Below are 23,251 nucleotides of genomic sequence, written 5' to 3' on the forward strand. Positions count from 1 at the left end.
TGCACTCTTCATAGTATCTTGAAGCAGCCTCAACACATCTGGAATGACTCTTCCCAGTATTCCACACTGGATTCCTTCTCCTCCTGTGCTTCCATATCCCCAAGGGGTCCCATTACACACTCAACATTGGAGCTCCCAACTACCAATAATCCCACCCTCAGTGAATGCCCAGACCTTGCGGACTGAGAGGCTATCTCTGTAACAGGGTGAGTGGCTGCATCTGGCTCAGGGTCTTTGGTTGCCATAGGTAGGACCCGAAACCTGTTTGTCAGAAAAACTGGGGAGGCCCTCATGAACACTGCCCAAAAAACTGGATGTAATAGCATCTATATTGCTCTCATGAAATTTCATTCCATGTTCCCTGTTTAAACAATGTTCTCTATTGCCGATTTGTCAGGCTGCGTGATGTTGATGCGCTGCACACCTGTACTGAATTGTACAAACTCATTGGTCAACATAAGCTTTCCCACCATGACATGAAATTCTGTACATGCCAGGCTTCCTAAACCCTAAATCATCCTTGACACAGCCAAGTAGTGCCCCGATCTTGGCAGGCAGGTGAAAAACAGTTTTAATGTCAAATTTAATTAAAATTCTGCTGTCTTAAAGGATATGTCTCCTGCGTAAGGAATAAATGCCAGAGAGCTATGCTTTTCTTCATACATCTACAAATATGGTCCAAATTGCATAGCCTGATGAATACACCAAGTGTGCAAATTCCCGTGTTAGATCATCTGCATCGGAAATAGCATATTCCCTGTGTAACAGAGCCACAAGGATGACGTTGTGTTGGTATAATGGGTGGCAACCCTTTGCATACAGATATCAATTGGTATATGCTGGTTTTCCCAAAGTGCTATCATGTCTTTTTTAAACCATTACATCCAAAAATGGAAGCTGTCTATCACTTTTGATCTCCACAGTAAATTTAATACTGGGCTGAAGACAGCTGAAGGAGTCCAAATATCAGTTTAGAAAATTCCATAAATGGTGCCAGGCAAAAAACATGTAGTAAACTTATCTTCAGAAGCACACAGGTTATAAAGCCAATGTCCTTAATGCCCTACTTCAAAATCCTACCCCTCGCCAACCCATCATTTCATTAAAAAATATTTCCATTAAATGAAAAATAGATGCATGTCAACACTGACTGCAAAGATTCACCAAATCTTCATTCAGTTTTTCACTTATTAAATTCAGTGACTCTTCAACATGGTTGAAATCTTCGAGACTGAATCCTTTAGATTTACTCACGAGTTTTGATGTGTTATCTCACAACATAGAAATTCACAAATAAATCTGAATGATGCAGCCTCAAAGATTTCAACCATTGAATAAAATCCACAAAATTGGAGTTATAGTTTTCACCCTTGCCAACAAGTGGGTGAAGAACAGATGTGAAGTACTTTGCCAGGTTGTAAGTGGGTGCACCCAAATTACTAACTACAGGGATAAAGGTAACACTACCTTATGTCTCTTTTGCAGACCACACAACCTTGGCAGAATGGCAGTAGCAGCATGAAGCTCCTTGCACAAATCTTCCAGCAACATGCTCATTTTGAAAGTGAAAGAGTCTTGCATTTAATCCTTTCTGTGGGGCTGCTGCATAATCTTCTGTAAGCCGGGTCAACTAAGTAGTGAATCTATTTCTAGGATGTAATCAGCCTGTGTCAAAACAACCATGGCTCTCCCTTGTCAGCTGGTAGAACTACTACTTCATCATAATTCCTAAACTCAGCTGAGTATCTGTCAGACCAACAGTGAGACAGCTCCTTATGTTCCTGCAGCAGATCAGGCAACTAAACCATTTGTTTGTTATATATTTTTAATAGCTTCAAACCAGAGCAACTTATTTTTGATTGTCTGTGTGGTTACTAGTTTAATTTATAAATTTATTGCACATCTGAGTGCTTGCCAGGCACAGAATTTCATTTTAATAGAAGTCTAGTGTAAAGCACCACAGCTTGTGTCGACTCTTGTATCACACAGGCAGTCATTTGTTTTGGTTAGAACAGTTCAGTGTCAGTTAGTGAGTGAGACAGCTCCTTACATTCTTGCAGCAGATCAGGTGAGTATGCCATTCATTTGTTAAATATTTTTATGAGCTTCAAACAGGAGTGACTTATTTTCAGAAATTTGTTTGTTTACTGCCTAGAATATATTTCTGCTGTCTTTTCTATGGATAGGAACTGTGATTGCTGTTTCACTCAGCTCCAGTTGGTATTGGCTGCAGGGGGACTGGATGTGCAGATCTAAGGGACATCCAGCATGGCCCATGTGTCCCCCAATCAGTCTGTTATTGTGGCCACCCTGGATACTGCACTGAGGTTGACACCTCACCTGTGGTCAAGAGGAAGGTCATTCAAAGGCTGGCAGTGAAAGGCTGGCAGTGAAAGGCTTTCTGTGGGGCCAATCAGAGGGCCTTCCCAGTTTTTCTGACAAACAGGTTTCAGGTCCTACCTATGGTTGCCAAAGACCTTGAGCCAGATACAGCCACTCGCCCTATTACAGAGAAAGCCTCTCAGTCCGCAAGGTCTGCGCAATCACTGAAGGTAGGATTATTGGTAGTTGGGAGCTCCAATGTTGAGTGTGTAATGGGGCCCTTTGCGGATATGGAAATTAGGCTGGCAGGCAACCTGATTAATAGAGACAAGGATTTACCTCTTAGCAGGATGTGGAACTCTGGACTATCCCCCATCAAAGACAACATTCTTCAGTGTGGCTGACCAAGACGTTTGGAAACAGTCTTTGGGAGTGATATATTATTAGCAATGGTGTCAGAAATCCAGTATCAGCACATCAGTTTGAGGATTCTCTGTTCAATGAGCTACTTAACCTTTGTGGCAGTCATCACAGTCATACAACAAGCTATCACACTGCGAGTAATGACATGGTGGAGCGCATGCATCACTCCCTAAAATCTCTTCTCATGTGCCACAAAGATGCCTGGCTCAATTTATTGCCATGGGCTATGCTAGGCCTACACACAGCCTTTCTTGTTGGCGCAATTGGTATTTGGTAAACTGCTACGTGTTCCTGGTGACTTTATCATGCAAACTCTCCCAACCACTTGGCTGTCCTGTGATCACACAGGTTTTCTATGAAAACTTGAGTTGCTCATACAAGAACTTTGCACACATAACCCTCAACACAATGAACAACACTGTCCTTTTATTTTCACATTTGAAATCCACAACATGTTTGGCTGTGTGATGACACTCTATGTGTGCCTTCTACTCCTCCAAATTCTGGCCTATATCAAGTAACAACAAGGATAATGAACAACTTTGTCATCGGCAATGGTGGTGTGAATGAAACTGTGTTCATTGAGCAACTTAAACCAGCTTTCCATGGTAGGTCGACAAATGAGTGTGAGAGCAGTTATGTGGTAGTAACACCAGTATGAAAATAACATGCAATGGCCACACCCCGTCCACTCTGCATGCAGCAACACCTGTGTAAGGTACAGCATAGTTTCCTGCCTCAACTTCTCGCGTATTGATTCGCACAGCCAGATAGCTCATATGCAAGTACCTGAATATTCCCGGCACGCCACGCATTCATGTGGACATAAAGCAGCAGGACAATTTTGCCTAGCTGACTGAGATTTCTACCAATATTTTTGCACTCTCTGTTGGTTTCCCCCTTCTACCACCCTCAAATCATTCTGAATTGGCCCAGCCATGTCCCCGCTTCAGCAGCCTGCCACAGGAATATGTTGGTCACCTCCTCCAAAGTCCTCAGGGTGGGCAGAAGAAAGTTGAGGCACAATGTGCCATTTGTTCTAGTTGTAGCCTCTACTGCTTTCCAAGGAGGGGGGGGGGGGGGGGAGTGGGCTGCTGTGGCAACCTTGAATACTGACTGATCAAAGTGCATTGTGCAGTGTGGTGCAAGGTGATAATTTTACCTTCCTGGTGTCTGTTACCTTTTTGTAATGTGCTTATGTTACCGGTGTCACACAGCAGCTACAGAGGGTGTTGAGTGCCTGCGATGGAGACACCTCAGGCCAGCCACGGTGTACGCAATGTATCACTTTCCATAAAATTGGATTGGTAGTACTAGCCAGCACAACCTGAGTGCTAGTGACTGGAAAACCATTGACAGTTTGTTGAGCACAGTCATCAATGTGGGAAGAGAGTAATTCCTCCTGATCAAAAACTGAGTCCTTACCAGCTGGAAGATAGGAGAGCAGATCAGCATTCACATGTTTAGCCATGGGGTAGAAGTGAATCTCATAGTTGCACCAAGAGAGGAACAGCACTCAGTGTTGAAGGTAATGCGCTGCTTTGTCTGGCAATGACGCTGAGGGGTTAAACAGAGAAACTAACAGCTTGTGGTCCATGACAAGATGGAAATTTACACCATACAGGAAAACATGAAACTTCTTTAAGGCATATACAATGGTCAGGGCTTCTTTCTCTACTTATGAATAACCAGTTTTATCCAAATTAAGCACCTTCAATGCATACACAATAGGTCGCTTGCAGCCATCAGAATATTTATGAACTAACACCACTCCCAGCCCATGTTGGGATGCATCTGTTGCTAACACTAAATATTGACCCAGTTTGTAGAGTACAAGGCAAGGTGCAGGTTGTAACATAGACTTAAGTTTGGAAAATGATGTTTCATACAACTGTAACCAGTGGAAAGATGTTCCCTTGTGCAGCAAGGCATGTAACGATTGTGCAGTTGATGCCACCCCACAAAAACTGATGGAAAATGGAAATGCTGTGTGGCTAGGGCCTCCCGTCGGGTAGACCGTTCGCCTGGTGCAAGTCTTTCAAGGTGACGCCACTTTGGTGACTTGCATATCGATGGGGATGAAATGATGATGATATGGGCAACACAACACTCAGTCGCTGAGTGGAAAAAATTCCCAACCCAGCCGGGAATTGAACCTGGTCTGTTAGGTATGACATTCCGTCATGCTGACCACTCCGCTACCAGGAGCAGACACAAAAACTGATGATAATAAGCAATCTTACATTAAAAAAAAAACTGGAGTTCTGTGACCAATGTAGGATGCAGAAGAGCCACAATGGAAGAGGCATTCCGAAGAAAAGGTTTCATACCAGCGCTAGTGACCTCGAACCCAAGATAAACAATAGAAAGGTGAAAGAAGTAGCAATTTTCCAAATTGCATTTTGACCCAGAGGCCTGTAACACTGAGAAGAGCATACATAAATTGTTGAGATGTTCAGCAGTGGAGGAACCGAAGATCACAATATCATCAAGATAGCTGGCACAGCCAGGCACAGACCTTGTAAGTTGTTTGAGAAACTGTTGAAAAATCACTGGGGCGCTGGCCATGCCAAATGGCAACCACAAATATTGATACAAGCCAAAAGGTGTGGTAATGACCAAGAGCCATTCAGAGTCTGCATTAATGGGATGCTGAAAATGTGCATCAGAGAGATCAATCTTGAAAAAAATACTGACCACCAGCAAGCTTAGTGAAAGATTCATCAGGGCATGCCAAGGGGTAAATGCCAGTGATAGAAACTTTGAAATCACAACAAAGGTGTAGCCATCCCGATGGCTTCCTGATGATGACTAAGGGGGTAGCCCATTCACTGGATGCAATCAGCTGGATGACCCTGGAGGCTGTGAGGCAGACAAGCTCTGCCTTCACTTGGTCATAGAGCACCATCGGCACCGGGTGAGCTGAAAGAAACAGCGTCTGGCTGAAGGTTTCATGGTGATGTGGACTTTGAAATTAGTGGCACTAACCTTTGAAATTACCACAAAATTGTAACCATCCTGACAATGACTAAAGTGGTAGCCCATTCACTGGATGCAATCAGTTGGACGAATCTGGAGGCTGTGAGGCAGACAAGCTCTACCTTCACTTGGTCATAGAGTACCATTGGCACTGGGTGAACTGGAAGAAATAGGGTCTGGCTGAAGGTTTCATGGTGATGTGGGCTTTGAAATTAGTGGCACTACCCAAGCCCGCAGAAACAATGTGGAAAATTCAGAGTATAAAGAGTTGAGTTGTGTATAAGGCACTTGATCAGAAATGAGATCAATCTCATTGGAAATGGTAAACCCAAAAAGCTTAAAGGCATCCAAACAAAAAAAATTTTTTGGTGTGTGCATTGTTCACCACCAGGAAAGACGGCAGAAGAACCACTAATTTGTATGACTGGGACCTAAAACTACCTAATATTGGAATGCTTTGTTTATTGTAGGTGATTAACGTACGTGACAGTGGCATTAAAGGGGGAGAACCCAAGTCCATGTACATTTGCAAGTTGAGTGTGATACAACAGAACCAGTGTCAACTTGCATGTGCATAGTTGACTTGCATGTGCATAGCCTTCTGATATCCTTGACATCAATTAAAAGCTTACTGGCTTGATTGGATATTGCCAATACACAACTGACATTCATGACAGCATCTGCAATAGGCTGTTGGAATTTTGTGTTGCAAATAGGAGCAATGTGGCCTGTTTTGCTGCACTGTGGCAAAAGGCCCACTGCTTAGGACAAGCCGGCCTATCATGAGTGACAAAACATGATGGATAAGAGGGAATCATGGACCGCTTGAGTTGCTCATTACCAGGCTTGCTGTGCTGCTGTTGTGGCCATGGCTGCAGTGAGTTGGGCCAGCCTCTATGATGTTTTGCTCACACACAGACTGCTGCCACCATATTGCCCCTTGTGAACCGTTGGACAAATGGCAGGGGTAAGCGAGTTGAAATTCTGCAATCTCACACCATGATTCAATTTGAGTACTCACAGCTCTTGAAGCCTCAAATGATTGTGCAATAGTCAGAACGTTGGAGAAGGAGGGGTTTTCACATTGAAGGGCCCGCTCACGAGCCATACAATCGGGGCCCAATCAAATGACAAACCATTTGGTCGGCACACAACTGCTTGTGTACATCAGTGACAAAGTGACAATGATGGCTTAAACTGTGGAGATCAGCTGCCCAAGTCTTATAGGAATGTTCCAGTTTCTTGTGACACCGACAGAACTCAACTCAAACAACAATAACGTGTTTCCATTTACAGAAGTATTTTGAAAGAAAGTCACATGTTATCAAAAGAGAGTGAAGATGGATGCTACAGGAGGGATAGTTGGCTAAAGAATTGACACATGTGAGGCAGTGACCAAGATGAAAAGAAAGCATGGCATAAGGTAACATCAGTCAACCCACATACATGAAATTGTTGCCCGAACCATTTTTCGTAGGCTTCCCGTTTTTCAACAGATTCATTGTAAGTCAGAAACGGCAGGAAATAAATGACCAGGGTAGCAACAGGTAAAACAGAAGATTCAAGGGACAATGTATAAGGTGATGTAGACTTAGACAGCCCCAAACTGCCCGAAACAGAGGCAAGCATTTGCAATATGTGGGTTTTATTGTGTTGCACTGTGGAAAACGCCTTCTGCTGTTGACTGAGATGTGCCAATGACATAGTAAGAATCCCTTGCTGATCAACCAACTGGCATAAAAACTCATCAATAGCACTATCAGACATCATAAACGCAATGGAGTATCAACAAGTGATTGAAAAATGTGGAGAGAACAATTTCGTCCTCATCGCCACATGTAACTTGGACACACAACACAATCAAGAATGTTAGTACAACTTTATTAGATTGTGGCATGTATGCCAATCACCATAACATACACCTAACACAATAAGATAAGGCAAACGTATGCAAGCAGTAATAATGTGACCACTGACCATGAGCATGGAGCGGCAGGGTTTTAATAGGCTCCCACCCAGGGTGGGCTCTATCAGATGTTCACACTATTGCTCTTTCATATTGCATTCTCACAGATGATAACATACTGCTAATGTGTGTGGCTTTCAAGTGTGCATGCATTACTTTAATTGGTCTTTGCATTCTGCTGTTTGAATCAAAGACATTTGTAAAATAACTGAACTGACAAGGAATATAGTTTTAGAGATCATATTTTTATAGTTTCAAATAAATGGTTCAAATGGCTCTGAGCACTATGGGACTCAACTTCTGAGGTCATTAGTCCCCTAGAACTTAGAACTAGTTAAACCTAACTAACCTAAGGACATCACAAACATCCATGCCCGAGGCAGGATTCGAACCTGCGACCGTAGCGGTCTTGCGGTTCCAGACTGCAGCGCCTTTAACCGCACGGCCACTTCGGCCGGCTTATAGTTTCAATTCTGTGATATTACACAGCCAAATAATTTTCTAGATTTGTGATGGACCAGTCTATAAGCATTAGGATTAGAATTCAAAAGTGTTTCAAGGTGGCCAATGTAAATGTCAAAAAATTTCTTTATTTCACACAAGTCAACATTTTAGAAAAAGTAATCTTTTACATGCTACACACATATTCATGTAACCCTGAAGTGGGTGCACTGTTTCTCATAACATGAGCAAGCACTTGGTGCTGTTTGTAAACATACGAGGGTTGGAACTTTAATAGTGGCAACTATTTATTTACAGCTTGTACAAAATACATACATGTTCCAAAGTTATACTGACCTTCAAAGTAGTCACCAGCATTGTGTATAAACCATTGCCAGTGATGTGGAAGTCGTAGGATACTCTTAGCAGTGCCAGTTGTGTCGACAGTTTCAGCAGATCTGTCTATTGCCTGAAGAATTTGTAGCAGTTTTGAAGCGAATGCCATGAAGTGTCTCCTTCAGTTTAAAAATCGAGTTGAACTCATGAGGACTTAAGTCAGGGGAGTGCAGTAGGTGGTTGATGCAGTAGGTGGTATAGCACGTAGCAGCCCAATCAGTCAAACAAATCAATAACAGTTTGCACTGTACATGCTTGATCATTGTCCTGCAAAATGATGGTCAGGTCCTGCAGAAAGCGTCATCACTTCTATCTCTATGCTGTTCATTTTTGGAACACAACCTACAACCAGCTTAGAGACAGAAGTGATGACACTTTCTGCAGGACCTGACCATCATTTTGCAGGAAAATGCTCAAGCACATACAGTGCAAGCTGTTACTGATCTGTTTGACTGATGGGGCTGCTAAGTGCTATACCACACACTGCACTTCCCTGACTTAAGCCCTCGTAAGTTCAACTCGATTTCTAAATTGAAGGAAACACTTCATGGCATTCACTTCAGAACTGCTACAAATTCATTGGGAAATAGACCATGCCGCTTGAACTATCAACACAACTAGCACTGCTAGGAGTATCCTACGACTTCCACATCACTGGTAACGGATTATACACAGTGCTGGTGACTACTTTGAAGGTCAGAAAAACTTTGAAACATGTATCTGTTTTGTATGAGCTGTAAATAAATACTTGTAAATCATAGATTGCAGTCATCAGTTGTCATTTTTAAATTTTATTGTGCAGATCTAGATTTAGGCTAGAAGCTAGCCATTCTCAATGCACTATTATTTTCAATCAATGCATGTAATTCCCTGTTGTTCGGGCTTCATCCACAGTTCATTGAATACTAGTGGCTTCCATCCAAAAGCTAGATCTGCACAATAAAATTTATAAAGGACGACTGATCACTGCAATCTATAATTTACAAGTCAATATAACAGCTGCTGAGTGCAGCAGCTTTCTGAATGGAAGGTAACCTGATGTAAATGAATAGTTGCCACTATTAAAATTCCAACCCTCTTATAAAGTGAAGCTGTATTTATGTCACCAATGTCAATATGCATGAGCAAAATCACAGTCAAATCTTATTTAATTCAACAACATTAAAATAAATTTACATTATATGAGCTAGCACTGTTTAATTAAACAATAATAAAATAAAGTTTCACAGTATCACTCTTTTGTTGCATGCAAGTGTTACTCTAAGAAATGACCTTCTTGAAGCATTAAACACCACAGTAACTTCAGTTCCCAGCCAATTGCTTATTCAGTTACTAATTAACTGGTAGACAACTGCCTCATTATGGGCTTGTGATCTGGGTAATGTTATTGCATGGATTGTAAACTTTTTCTTGAATAGCTTGCTATTTAATTCATGTTACTGGTAGCTGCTCTGTCTCTTCCAATATTTTGGATAAATTGTGGTAGAAGCTGCAGATGTGCTGATGTATTTCTTCATTATGTCAGCTTTATTTTTCTTTCTAACAGTGTAGCACAACTCTATTTCACTTTTACTGATTTGAATTTTTACTTTATTTTTCCTTAATAGCATACCTTTTGTCTCATTGCTTAACTTTCCGTTAAGCTTAGTGTTTTTCTTTGTTGCAGCTATTTTCATCATAGCTCACATCAGCATGTTCAGTTGCACCACATGACTTGTCTGACAATCTTTCTTGAACTATTTTGTGAGGCTACTAACTTTTCTTACTCAGATAATCAATATTCAAAATTATTTTCTTCTCCTTGATCATTTTTTGCCTATCTTGCATACACACACAACCCATGGTCATTTCCAGTGTTAAAGTCATTTAAAATTGAGACATATTTTTGATAGTCAGTGATCTTATGGTCTGTTTCATAGTTAGAGCTACTTTTTAGTATGGTGTTTCTTAATGAAAGAGTTCACAGTGTACACATTAACTTCTTCAGGTTAAGGTCCACTCTGGCATTTAGATCTCCATTTACAGGGTGTTTCAAAAATGACCGGTATATTTGAAACGGCAATAAAAACTAAACGAGCAGCGATAGAAATACGCCGTTTGTTGCAATATGCTTGGGACAACAGAACATTTTCAGGCGGACAAACTTTCGAAATTACAGTAGTTACAATTTTCAACAACAGATGGCGTTGCAAGTGATGTGAAAGATATAGAAGACAACGCAGTCTGTGGGTGCGCCATTCTGTACGTCGTCTTTCTGCTGTAAGCGTGTGCTGTTCACAACATGCAAGTGTGCTGTGGACAACATGGTTTATTCCTTAGAACAGAGTATTTTTCTGGTGTTGGAATTCCACCGCCTAGAACACAGTGTTGTTGCAACAAGACAAAGTTTTCAACGGAGGTTTAATGTAACCAAAGGACCGAAATGCGATACAATAAAGGATCTGTTTGCCAAATTTCAACGGACTGGGAACGTGATGGATGAACGTGCTGGAAAGGTAGGGCGACTGCGTACGGCAACCACAAAGGGCAACGCGCAGCTAGTGCAGCAGGTGATCCAACAGCGGCCTCGGGTTTCCATTCGCCGTGTTGCAGCTGCGGTCCAAATGACGCCAACGTCCACGCATCGTCTCATGCGCCAGAGTTTACACCTCTATCCATACAAAATTCAAACGCGGCAACCCCTCAGTGCCGCTACCATTGCTGCACGAGATACATTCGCTAACGATATAGTGCACAGGATTGATGACGGCGATATGCATGTGGGCAGCATTTGGTTTACTGACGAAGCTTATTTTTACCTGGACGGCTTCGTCAATAAACAGAACTGGCGCATATGGGGAACCGAAAAGCCCCATGTTGCAGTCCCATCGTCCCTGCATCCTCAAAAAGTACTGGTCTGGGCCGCCATTTCTTCCAAAGGAATCATTGGCCCATTTTTCAGATCCGAAATGATTACTGCATCACGCTATCTGGACATTCTTCGTGAATTTGTGGCAGTACAAACTGCCTTAGACGACACTGCGAACACCTCGTGGTTTATGCAAGATGGTGCCCGGCCACATCGCACGGCCGACGTCTATAATTTCCTGAATGAATATTTCGATGATCGTGTGATTGCTTTGGGCTATCCGAAACATACAGGAGGCGGCGTGGATTGGCCTCCCTATTCGCCAGACATGAACCCCTGTGACTTCTTTCTGTGGGGACACTTGAAAGACCAGGTGTACCACCAGAATCCAGAAACAATTGAACAGCTGAAGCAGTACATCTCATCTGCATGTGAAGCCATTCCGCCAGACACGTTGTCAAAGGTTTCGGGTAATTTCATTCAGAGACTACGCCATATTATTGCTACGCATGGTGGATATGTGGAAAATATCGTACTATAGAGTTTCCCAGACTGCAGCGCCATCTGTTGTTGACAATTGTAACTACTGTAATTTCGAAAGTTTGTCTACCTGACAATGTACTGTTGTCCCAAGCATATTGCAACAAACGGTGTATTTCTATCGCTGCTCGTTTAGTTTGTATTGCCGTTTCAAATATACCGGTCATTTTTGAAACACCCTGTATAAACCTGAAGTGGCAGTCACTTCTTTTATCATGCAGGTTTTTTATTTCATTGTATAAGTGTTCTGTCTCTTTGTCTGAGTAACTAGACATAGGAGTAAACAAATGTGCTATTTGCATCTCTTGTCACACCAGTTGTGCTACTCTGCTTGAAGTTCCTTGTATAGTCCAAATCTTCGCTGCAGTGATCTGGTTGATAAGAATGTCAGTCCTTAAATGTGGCTCAATAGCTAAGCAGGTAAATGTCAGATTACAAATCAAAAGTCCATGGTTCAGCCCTCATTTCTACCAAGCAATGACAGAGGAATCTATCAACATGACAAATGCTCACCTACATTCACTGCAAAGTACTGAATGAAACTTCCAGTAACATAGTATCCTACTAAATGCATAATGACTCAGTGCTCTCTCCCTGTTTATATTCATGGACTTTGAAGTTGGTATTATGGATTTTGGCTTACAATGACTTTCATGTCATCTTGGTTTTTGATTCACTTTCTGAAACACTACACCAGTTTAATTATCACTAATGTCAGTCAGGGCTCAAGTGTAGCCCTTCTACACTGAACAGTGGCTTTTGCATTTTTGCCACTACCAACAGTTTAATAATCACTCATGTCAGTCAGGGCTGTACTGTAGTCCTTCTACAATGAACAGTGGCTTTTGCTTTTTGCCACTCCCAACAGTGACCACCAGCTACAAAGTTTTGCTTCTCCAATTGCTGATCATATTGTGTCCTACAACACTTGGTCCAGTCACGTTAATGTGACCACTGCCTGTCTTAGATGTCAGTGTGCAGTAACCACTGACACACGGCAGGCAGCAGCACTAGCAGTGGAGAGTATATGAAATGTGTCAGGGGATGTGGAAAACTGTGCAGCCACTACTGTAATGTGGAAACGAAATGATTTATCTGATGCCCAAAAGGGCATGATCATTGGCTTTCAGGCCAAGGATGGAAGTATTTACAAAACTGATAAGTTTCTAAACTGTTCATGTACTGCTGTTGTTAAGGTATACTGTACGTGGCAAAATGGCGCTATACAAAACCAGCACTGAGGCAACTGGTGGTGCACCACGGACCGTAGATGACAGAGTGAGCAACAGCTGTGGAGATGTGTACAGGAGAATAGATGTGCAACTATTGAGCAACTGACTACCCAGATGAACCAAGCATCTGCCAACAGTGTCTCCTCAATGGGTCTCCACAGCAGGAAGCTGTTTAAAGACACCTTTGCTAACTGCTGTTCATTGGAGTCAATGACTGGAATTGGCACACTAATACCACAAGAGGATATCCACTGAGTGGCAATTGGTAGCCTTTTCAGATGAATCATATTTTATGCTCCATTGGACAGATGGCCAAGCTATGTATGGCGCAAAATGTCTGAAAGAAAACATCTTGCAACAATCGTCAAAAGGATCCAGGCCGGAGGAGGGAGCATTATGATCTGGGGAATGTTTTTGTGGCATTCCCTGGGTGATCTTGTCATTCTTGAAGGTACAATGGATCAACACAAGTTGCAACTATCCTTGGGGCCATGTCCACCCCTACAAGCAGTTTGTTTTCTTTGGCATGATGGAAACTATCAGTAGGAAAATGAAACATGTCACACAGCTTGCAGTGTGAGTGTATGGTTCAAAGAGCACCAGGATGAGTTTATGATACTCCCCTGGCCACTAGACTCCCCAAATTTAAACCCAGCCAAGCATCTATGGGACCACCTTGATCAGCTGTTCACACCATGGACTGTCAATAGCTAGCACAGCTGGCTGAGGCACTGGAGTTGGCATGGCTCCACATCCCTGTCGGTACCTTCCAGAACCTCACAGATTCTATTCCTACATGTCTTGCAGCAGTCTGTGCCACAAAATCTGATTATTCAGGCTTTTGCAGGGGCTCACATTAAAGTGACTGGACAATGTATAAAGGGCATATCACTTACAATAGGAGCATGCCTAATGAAGCACTGCTATATTAAAACAAATCTTTGAGTTGAGAACTGCTTTCCCACCAGGTTCTCATGAGTGAAAGAGCACATTTTTTTTAGCTTAGATGAGGCAAACATCTAAAACATGTACCTATCAAAATTAACACATTTCAGATCTAAAACCTTTGCTAACCTATTTGAAACAAGAAGTCCATCTTTCACTTATAACATAAAGTTATTGACACTATTTTAGAGTAGTAACTGTGAGTAGTAATCTCTCAACATTCATTTTGTCAGGGGTTTCCTCACAAATGGTGCATAATGTATTACAAGCATTTTTGTTTTAAAATTCAATATTGCATCACATGGTGAAGAGCTTTGAAAAAATTTCTGGACATTCTATATACACTGACATGCTGTCCACAGTATTTTACGATTTCGTGGAAAAACTGTATTAACAGTAGCATTATTCAAGTTTCAAAAACTTCCAGAATGTATAGAATTAAGTCTAAACCTGGACTCTTTTCACAATTTCAGAGTACCTTCAACAAGCAGCATGTATTCAGTCAACAATCACGAGAGAAGGACACTGTTCTCCTCATTATAAGCGTCTGTTAGATCAGGTTATGGGAGAAAATGAACCAGGGCATCTGTGCTGGTAAGTTGTGAACACACTTACATGTATTGGTTTCACTCCTATTATGTTTGCTGATCTCTGGTGCTGCTCTTTCTAGAAGAAGAAACATGCAGAATATTCTAAGAAGCATATAAATAATATCTAAAATTCTTCAGAAAAAAATTATGTAAAATTACTTATTCATTAAATGGCACAGTACATGCCTCTGGTTAGAGTACCACCTTTCAGTTTTGTTGAAGTTCCAATTTCATGGCATACATCTAAAAAGATAGAAGGACACAGACGTTTGGGGGCAATGTGGGTAACACAAAGCAAATCTCTCAAACACATAAAAACATAGTTATTGGTCGAAATATTCTGGGTGTATAGATGCTGCTAAATTAATTCCTTAATGTAATCTCATCTGCACCATCATTGCTAATCTTATATTAATAATACTCCTATGGTCAGAAAAAAACAAAACACATCGCGCAACCAGAGGTATGACACTGATATTCACATGACATGTACAATAGTATGTTCTGCAGAAATGATAAGCATTTCAGTCATCTCGGTTCAGCATGTGTCCTGCTGCTTAGTAGGTACAGGGTCCACCATGGACACTGATAACTTGTCCCATGCAAGATGAAATCGATGTGTATAAGGTGCTAATAGCATCCTGTGGTATAGGCAACTAGGCTGTGGTCCGCTGCTTCCAAAGTTCCACTGTGGTGGTTGGCACTGGGTCACAGTGCTGCACCCATCATTTCACCATATTCCACACATTTTTGACTGGCAATGAGTGTGTGATCTGGCAGGCCAGGGCAAAAGACTGACACCCTGTGACGCCAAGAAGGTATGTGTTCATGCAGCAACATGTGGTAGTGCATAGTCTTGGTGAAAAATGGCACCTGGGGTGTTGTGCAGAGAGGATATGGCTACACGTCACACTGGTCACAGTGCCCTGGACATGTACCAACTGTGATTTGTGGCTGTACCCAGTAGCACCCCACACCATAAGGCCTTGAGTTGGTGCTGTATGTATTTTGTGAATGCAGTCACTGTGATGCCATTCCCCCTGTCTGTGGCACACCAAAATTTGGCCATCATTTTCAAACAAACAGAACCTAGATTCATCTGAAAACAGTATATGATGCCATTTCTGTCCCCAGTGATCTCGTTCTATACACCATTGCTGTCTAGCATGTTTCTGCACATTCATCAAAGGTAGGTGGAGAGGTAGACAATGTGCATGTAACCCATGCCATAATAAACAGTGATGGACTGTCACTCCTGATAGCATATGACTTGTTACACTCTTACACTATTGAGGTCTCAATCTTCTCAGAAGAGGGTGGGGGGGGGGGGCGGGGGGGCTCTGGGTAGTGTGACCTGACCCATCTCATCCTGTTCTGTGGCCTTCCACGAACCATTGCGAACACATGGTTGCACTGCCAAAACAATTCATCCTGCATGAGCAGCAGTTTCGTGGATGGGTGCATCACATTTTCTCACGCCAATAATGTGTCCTCTTTCACACTTACTGATTGATGGTATAGTTCACGCATACAACTACAAGGCATCATGCACACCTGCTTAAGTCACACTGATCCATTACTTTCAGTTTATAGTGACAATGAGAGTGCAGGCACATTTCACTGGTAGGTGGCATTGCACCACAATATCAGTGTTGGAATTGGACCCACAGGCGACCTGGTTCAAATGCTAATCATTTCTGCAGAACATACTAATGTACATGTCCTGTGAATAGAATGTCCTATCTCTAGTTGTTCAAGGTGTTCTGTTTTCTCTGAACATGAGTGTATTATCCATACATGCAAAACTACTTTACCTTCAATTCCATTAATAGCTTCAGATCCTATGAGTTCTTAATTTATCAACATTTTATATCTTCTCTTAAACCAAAAATAGCATAAACCACTTAAATTAAAGCTCCAAAGTGCTAGGTTCATTAGTAGTATTTTAGACAATTCTGCTTCACAAAAATATGTTACCCACTTCATTATTATTTGTGTTCATAATCAAATACTACATCATTTTATCATACATAAAGTACTCCTGTATGAAGTTCCTACATGCAAACACATTAAGCAAAAGATCACCTTCAAACTTTCTGGTAGATTAAAGCTCTGTGCTGGATTAGGATTCAAGCCCAGAATCTCACCTTTTGTGGACAATATTCTTACTGACTAAGTCATAGCTCACAGCGTGCCCCCACAACTTCACTTCTGTCAGTATCTCTCACGTATTTATCAAACTTCACTGACGTTTTCCAGCATAACTTGTGGGACTAGCACTGTTGGAAGGAAGGATATTGTGATGAAATGGCTTAGTCATCACGCAGGGGATTGTTACCAGAATGAATATTTCATTATGTAGCATATACCGTTTTAAAAATTCCTGGCAGATTAAAACTGTGTCCCAGTCCAATCAGATGCCATCTTTGGGCTATACAAGGCCACCACAGCAGGAATTTTGACAGTCAGTTGTTCCTGACAGTGTCAATGGTGGAAATAATTGAAAGCTCGTGGTTTTACCCTGAACTGTCATGACAAGAAGTCTGACAATGTTTTATACAACACTTTTAATCTGTCAGTAAGATTCAGAATAGAGCACACTCTGCTGCAGATTGAAATATCCATTTTAAAATACCCTGTTCTCATGAGAACTGCTAGTAATCCATTTATATCTTAAATATGTATCATAATAAAATATGAAAACTTAACATGCTACTTGAAAATTCTGGGTGGAATATGTACAGTGAGACGAGTCAAGATAATCATCACGTAGTAGAAGCATTGAGTGGCAGATAGGCATATAAACAAGGATGGAAATGTATATAAACGGCAGTCAAATGAAAATGAGGCATATGGAAAGAAAGTAAGTAAACATTTTATTATTTCATATGTAATCAACATAACTGTTAATACATTTATCTCATTGTGAGACAATATGGTCATTGCCTTCATGGAAAAATGTTTGCAGTTGCCTCCAGAACCATGATTGCACTAAGATGTGCACCTCTTAGTCCGAAGCAGATCAACAGCCATGAATGTTTCCTTCAGGGCTCGAAGAACACTTACATCACATGGGTGTATATTGGTGCTGTTTGGAGGATGTGTAAAGGCTTTCCAGCAAAACTTCTGCAGTGTAGTCGAAACAACCTTGGCAACATGTGGACCCTGCAACAGAATTATGGCATCTGTCAAAATTCCTAAGTGTTTAGACCTGATGCTCACTTCAGTTTTTACAAAGTGTCCACATGACCAAAATGCATCACAAGATGCCTTCCTGAGGAGAAATTTTTCATCACTATAATACCTCCAGATTACAAAAGTAAATTGATAAGAAGCACATAGAATAAAGAGAGAGCAAAATTCTTTGTACTACAGCACATGCAAATAATATTCAGGTTATGAGATTTTGGATCTAAGCAGTAATGTCTTCCTGGTACAATACGTTCTCTAGGTGTGTTGTAACTATCATCAGGTGCTATCTAATATACAGAAGTGCCAAGTATGTAACTTCCTACCTCATACTCCTTCAAAATTATTGGTTCAATGCTTATGTTAAAATCCCATCTTTAGTCCATTCCTTCTTACTGGCAACAAGTTACAGATTTTGTGTGTGCAGTGTGTTCTTGTTCAAGGCCTCAGGTAATAATGTTTATCATTATCAGACTGACCTCTGTGGCTAACGCCTGGTGTCAAAACTATCATTCTGTCTTCAGTTTCACGCACATATTCTCCAGTTGTTCAGTTTTTGCATATTGTACACATCTTCAACTGTTGCTGTGAGGTAATATCATGCAGTTGTGGTCATATGCATAAAAGTTACATTTAATCACTGTAATCCTGTTTTGTAATCAGTTTATTCATCTTCTTCCATGCACTGTCCTATTTTTCACAACAAAATGTGCTCCAGTTAGAGTTTCTACGAACTATTGTCATGTATACTGTCACTGCAGTGGTAGATTGTTATTGGTTAATTGCTTCTGCTTTTTTGCTGTTGGTTGCTTTGTTTTGAATATTTATGTATGAAATAGGCCATAGTAAGTTTCAATACTGTCATATTAACTGTTGTCTTCATCCAATATACAGACATTAAGTATTAAAGATGACATCCTTTACCAGGATACAGATTAGTAGGCTGTTTTTCAAGGAATTCCTTGCAGGGTGGGGGAGTCCACAGACATATCACAGCACTGTACTGAACAGATATTTTAATGTTGTGCAGGGGCAGTTGAATTTAGTGAACCTTAACTTCTAATTGTTGTCGTTTATAGGTCCACTAACTCCGACTTCAGAGCATTTCTGCTCAAGCTAGAGAGGGTTCTGATTCACTTGTTGGAAGTACTAGAAATTGGTTATATGTGGTGACTTCAATATAAGTTTTGTATATGATGGTGCAAGAAAAAGGATGTTGGTAGATTTCCTAAATTCATATGATCTGATGCAGATTGTGTTTTTTCCAACTAGGGTGCAGGGGAACAGCAGCACAACCATAGACAATACCTTAATTCATTTCATTAGAAGATGGGCACTCTGTTAGTGAAAGGCTGAATGTCCTTTCAGACCAGGATGCACAAATTTTAACACTATAAGGCTTTTGTACTCAAACAAATGTCACATATAATTATGAACCATGTAGGAAAATTAATCCAACAGTGATAGAGTGTTTTTTAAACCTTGCCAAGGAACAAGAGTGGCAGGATGTTTATAATGCCGATAACATAGATGATAAATACAATGCTTTCCTAACACATTTCTCATGCCCTTTGAGAGTTGTTTTCCTCTAGAACGTTTTAAATAGGGTACTAGCAGTAATACGCAGCCCGGGTGGCTGACTAGTGGGATAAGGATATCATGCAGAACAAAGCGAGAATTATATCAAAATATTAGAAGTAGTCAAAATCAAGCTACTACAGTAGCCCATTACAAACAGTACTGTAACATGCTCAAAATGTTATTAGCAAGCCAAAGAGTATGTGGCATGCAAATAGAATAGCTAATTCACAGGATAAAATTAAAACCATATGGTCAGTTGTGAAGGAAGTGTCTGGTCAGCAGCAGAAGGTCGTAACAATCATTTTCTGAGTATTGGTGGTGAATTAAATAAAAATTTAGTTTCTATAGGGAATCATATAACTTTCTTAGCAAATGCCTTTCTGAGATTGATGTCTGAAATACTCCTCTGTGATACAGACAAGGGGGAGATTGAGTCAATAATTAAATCAGTGAAGACTAAGGACTCTCATGGAGATGATGGAGTGCCTAGCAGAATATTGAAGTACTGTGCTGTGCATGTTAGCCCTGTACTTAGCCATATTTGTAATGTTTCCTTTAGTAATGGTCAGTTTCCTGAACGAGTAAAGTACCCAGTAGTACAGCCGCTTTATAAAAATGGAGAAAGGGATAATGTAGACAATTTTAGACCTATTTCTATGCCATCAGTGTTTGCTAAAGTTATTGCAAAGGCTGTGTATGTAAGGATAATTGATCATTTTATATCACAGGATTTGCTATCAAATGTACAGTTCAGCTTTAGAAGTCATTTAACAACTGAAAATGCTATGTTCTCTTTTCTCTGTGAGGTTCTGGGTGGGTTAAACAAAAAGTTTCGAATGTTAGGCATATTTTTTGATTTAACTAAGGCATTTGATTGTGTTGATCACAAAATATTGCTCTAAAAGTTGGGCCATTATGGAATATGGGGAGTAGCTCACAATTGGTTCATCTCTTACTTTAGCAACAGACAGCAGAAGGTCATTATTCACAATGTTGACAATGGCTGTGGTGTGGAGTGTCAGTGGAGTACAGTCAAGTGGGGGGTGCCCTAGGGATCAGTGTTGCAGCCACTCCTGTTCCTTATTTAAATAAACGATATGCCCTCAAATATTACTGGTGACAAATATTTCTGTTTGCTGATGACATTAGCATGGTAGTAAAGGATGTTGTGTGCAACATTGGCTCAATTTCATGACCTAAGTTCATGGCTTGTAGAAAATAAACTAATGCTAAATCGCAGTAAGACTCTGTTTTTACAGTTTCTAACACACAATTCAACAAAACCTGACATTTTAATTTCACAGAATGAGCATATGAGTAGTGAAACTGAACAGTTCAAATCTCTAGGTGTTCATATAGATAGTAAACTGTCGTGTAAATCCCATGTTCAGGATCTTGTTCAAAGACTTAATGCTGCCATTTTTACTATTTGAACGCTATCTGAAGTGAAAGATTGTTCGACACAAAATTTAGTCTATTTTGTGTTTTTCATTTGCTTATGTCATATATTATATTTTGGGGTAACTCTTTCCATTCTAAAAGGATATTTTTGGCTCGGAAATGGGTGGTTCGGGCAGTAAGTGGTGTAAGTTCATGAATCTCTTGTTGAACCCAGTTCATGAGTCTGGGTATTTTTTTACTTTTATGTTGTAATTTTATGTACTGACACATTCCATGACCTTGGAGATTTGCTCCTCAATTTTGTCCTAAGGAACTTCACGTGTAAATAAATAAATAAAAAGACATGTTTCTGTTATGCAAAGATAGGCTCGAATATGAATTACAGCATCTGTATAAAAACTACACTTCCCAGACTGACAAAGTCCTCTGACCACAAACATTAATACTGAAGGAGAACAGGAGAGATAAAAGGTTGTCCTTGTCTATCACAAAAGTTAGCAGTATTCTCAAAAACTATTAAATTGAATATATGTCATACTGACTGACAGCTGAATATCCTTTGTGGCCAGTTCTAAGAAAGGTTTAGTTTCACAGAAGCTAGGAATTTATAGTAATTCACTTCAGTGTAAAATTTAATAAAGTTTCCAAATAACGGAAGCATTGAAGAGATGATAGATGAATCACAATTCACACTTGTGAGTGATATAATCTTATGAGTAACTCATTCAGTGTGTCATTACAGTAGGCAGAATGTGGTAATGTATGACATGTTGCCATAGTGTCAGCGCACAAATGAAATGTCATCAGCCAGTTGCAATGCTGAGGAAGACTGATAAGTTATGGTAAAAGTGGAATATTTATGTGCAGGGTGACATACTTAACTTTTTTAAATGAAATAACTTTTGACTCAATAAAGATATTTGTAATCTCCTTCCACCACAACAAAGAGTGGCCATGGACTCAAACAACAAAGATCAACATATTTTAACAACTTCATTAATCATTGAGATACAGACATTAGCCCCAAGTTTTGGTAATCAAAGAATGGTGTTTTTTGCACCACAATAGCATTTAGCATCTCTCTATCCATATCCCTATGCCTTCTTTTACATTTACTGTATGTTTCCTTAGAAGTTTTTTTTTTTACAGAGATTGTATATCATGGAGAGCCCCTCACATAATGAACTTTGCTACTGGGTACACATCTAGTTGGTGCTTGGCCAATTGCTCTTCTAAACTCGAGCCACAGTTCGTCAACATGTTCTTCCCCAAATCTAACATCCAAAGTTCCTCCTTGAAATATGACACATATTTAGCTTTCAAAAGATGTGGCAAAATGTAAGAAATATATGAGAAAAGGATATTCTCACTGAACAGTGGAACTACTAAGTTGTCGGCATACATACACACACACAAAAATGAAAACCTTGCTGGCTTTCAGAATAAATCCCCTTTGGTCATTTACCTCACAGTTTGGAGGGAGTTGTAGGTACACAGGCTAGGAATGTGGGAGGGAAGGGTGGCAGATGCATAGGCTAGGTATTTGACACACAGGCTCTGGAGCTGGTGAGGTGTGGCATGTGATGAAGATGAGGTGGAGACAAGGCATGGATTGGGAGAAGGGGAAACTGTTGGGAAGAAGGTGTGGGGACAGTGGGTAAGCATAGTTCATAAAAGCTTGTGCTAGAGGGGAAGATCCAAATTGCACAGGTTGTGAAGCAGCCACTGAACTCGGTCATGTGTTTAGCTGCATGTTCTGCCATTGGGCGGTCAAGCCTGTTCTTGTCTACATTTTGGCAGTGGCCATTCGTTCTGATGGACAGATATTTGGTGGTCATTCTCTCATAAAATGGTATGGGAAATATGTTTGCTGACTAGGTTTGGGGTAGTGCCTGTTTGAGAAAACGTTTGTGACACCTTCAGCATACTGGGAAAGGGAACCCTTGTCAATGCAGATACGCCATCTGCAGGTGGCCAGGTTACATGGGAGAAACTTTTCGGTGTGGAATGGGTGTCAGCTGTCAAAATGCAGATACTGTTGGTGGTTAGTGGGCATAATAATAATTGGTCCTATCTGATGCAGCCATCAGTGAAGTACAGGTGAACATCCAGGTAGGTGACAAATCGTGTTGAGAAGGAGCAGGTGATGCAGATGGGAGAGAAGGTGTTGAGGTTGTGGAGGAATAAGGATAGCAGCCACAGGATATACCAGCTCATCTGCGATTTCTGCACAGCATTTTATGTGGACATGACCAACAGCTGTCCATCAGAATGAATGGCCATCACCAAAATATGGCCACGAAGAGAACTGACCACCATGTGGCACAACATGCTAATGAGCACGACATGCTTGACTTCAATAGCTGTTTCACAATATAGTATACCTGAAATATGCAGT

The 23,251-nt window shown here is 40.9% G+C and overlaps 1 protein-coding gene across 1 annotated transcript in view; it reads left to right on the forward strand.

Moving 5' to 3' along the window:
* Positions 1-23,251, forward strand: part of LOC126249235 (uncharacterized) — a 492,645-nt gene that overhangs the window by 376,495 nt on the left and 92,899 nt on the right. Inside the window, exon 5 of the mRNA XM_049950892.1 lies at positions 14,566-14,686. Coding sequence (XP_049806849.1) covers positions 14,566-14,686 — 121 coding nt within the window. The remainder of the gene's footprint in view (positions 1-14,565; positions 14,687-23,251) is intronic.

This window comes from Schistocerca nitens, chromosome 3, assembly GCF_023898315.1.
Source record: "Schistocerca nitens isolate TAMUIC-IGC-003100 chromosome 3, iqSchNite1.1, whole genome shotgun sequence".
In the NCBI taxonomy this organism is placed as follows: Eukaryota; Metazoa; Arthropoda; class Insecta; order Orthoptera; family Acrididae; genus Schistocerca; species Schistocerca nitens.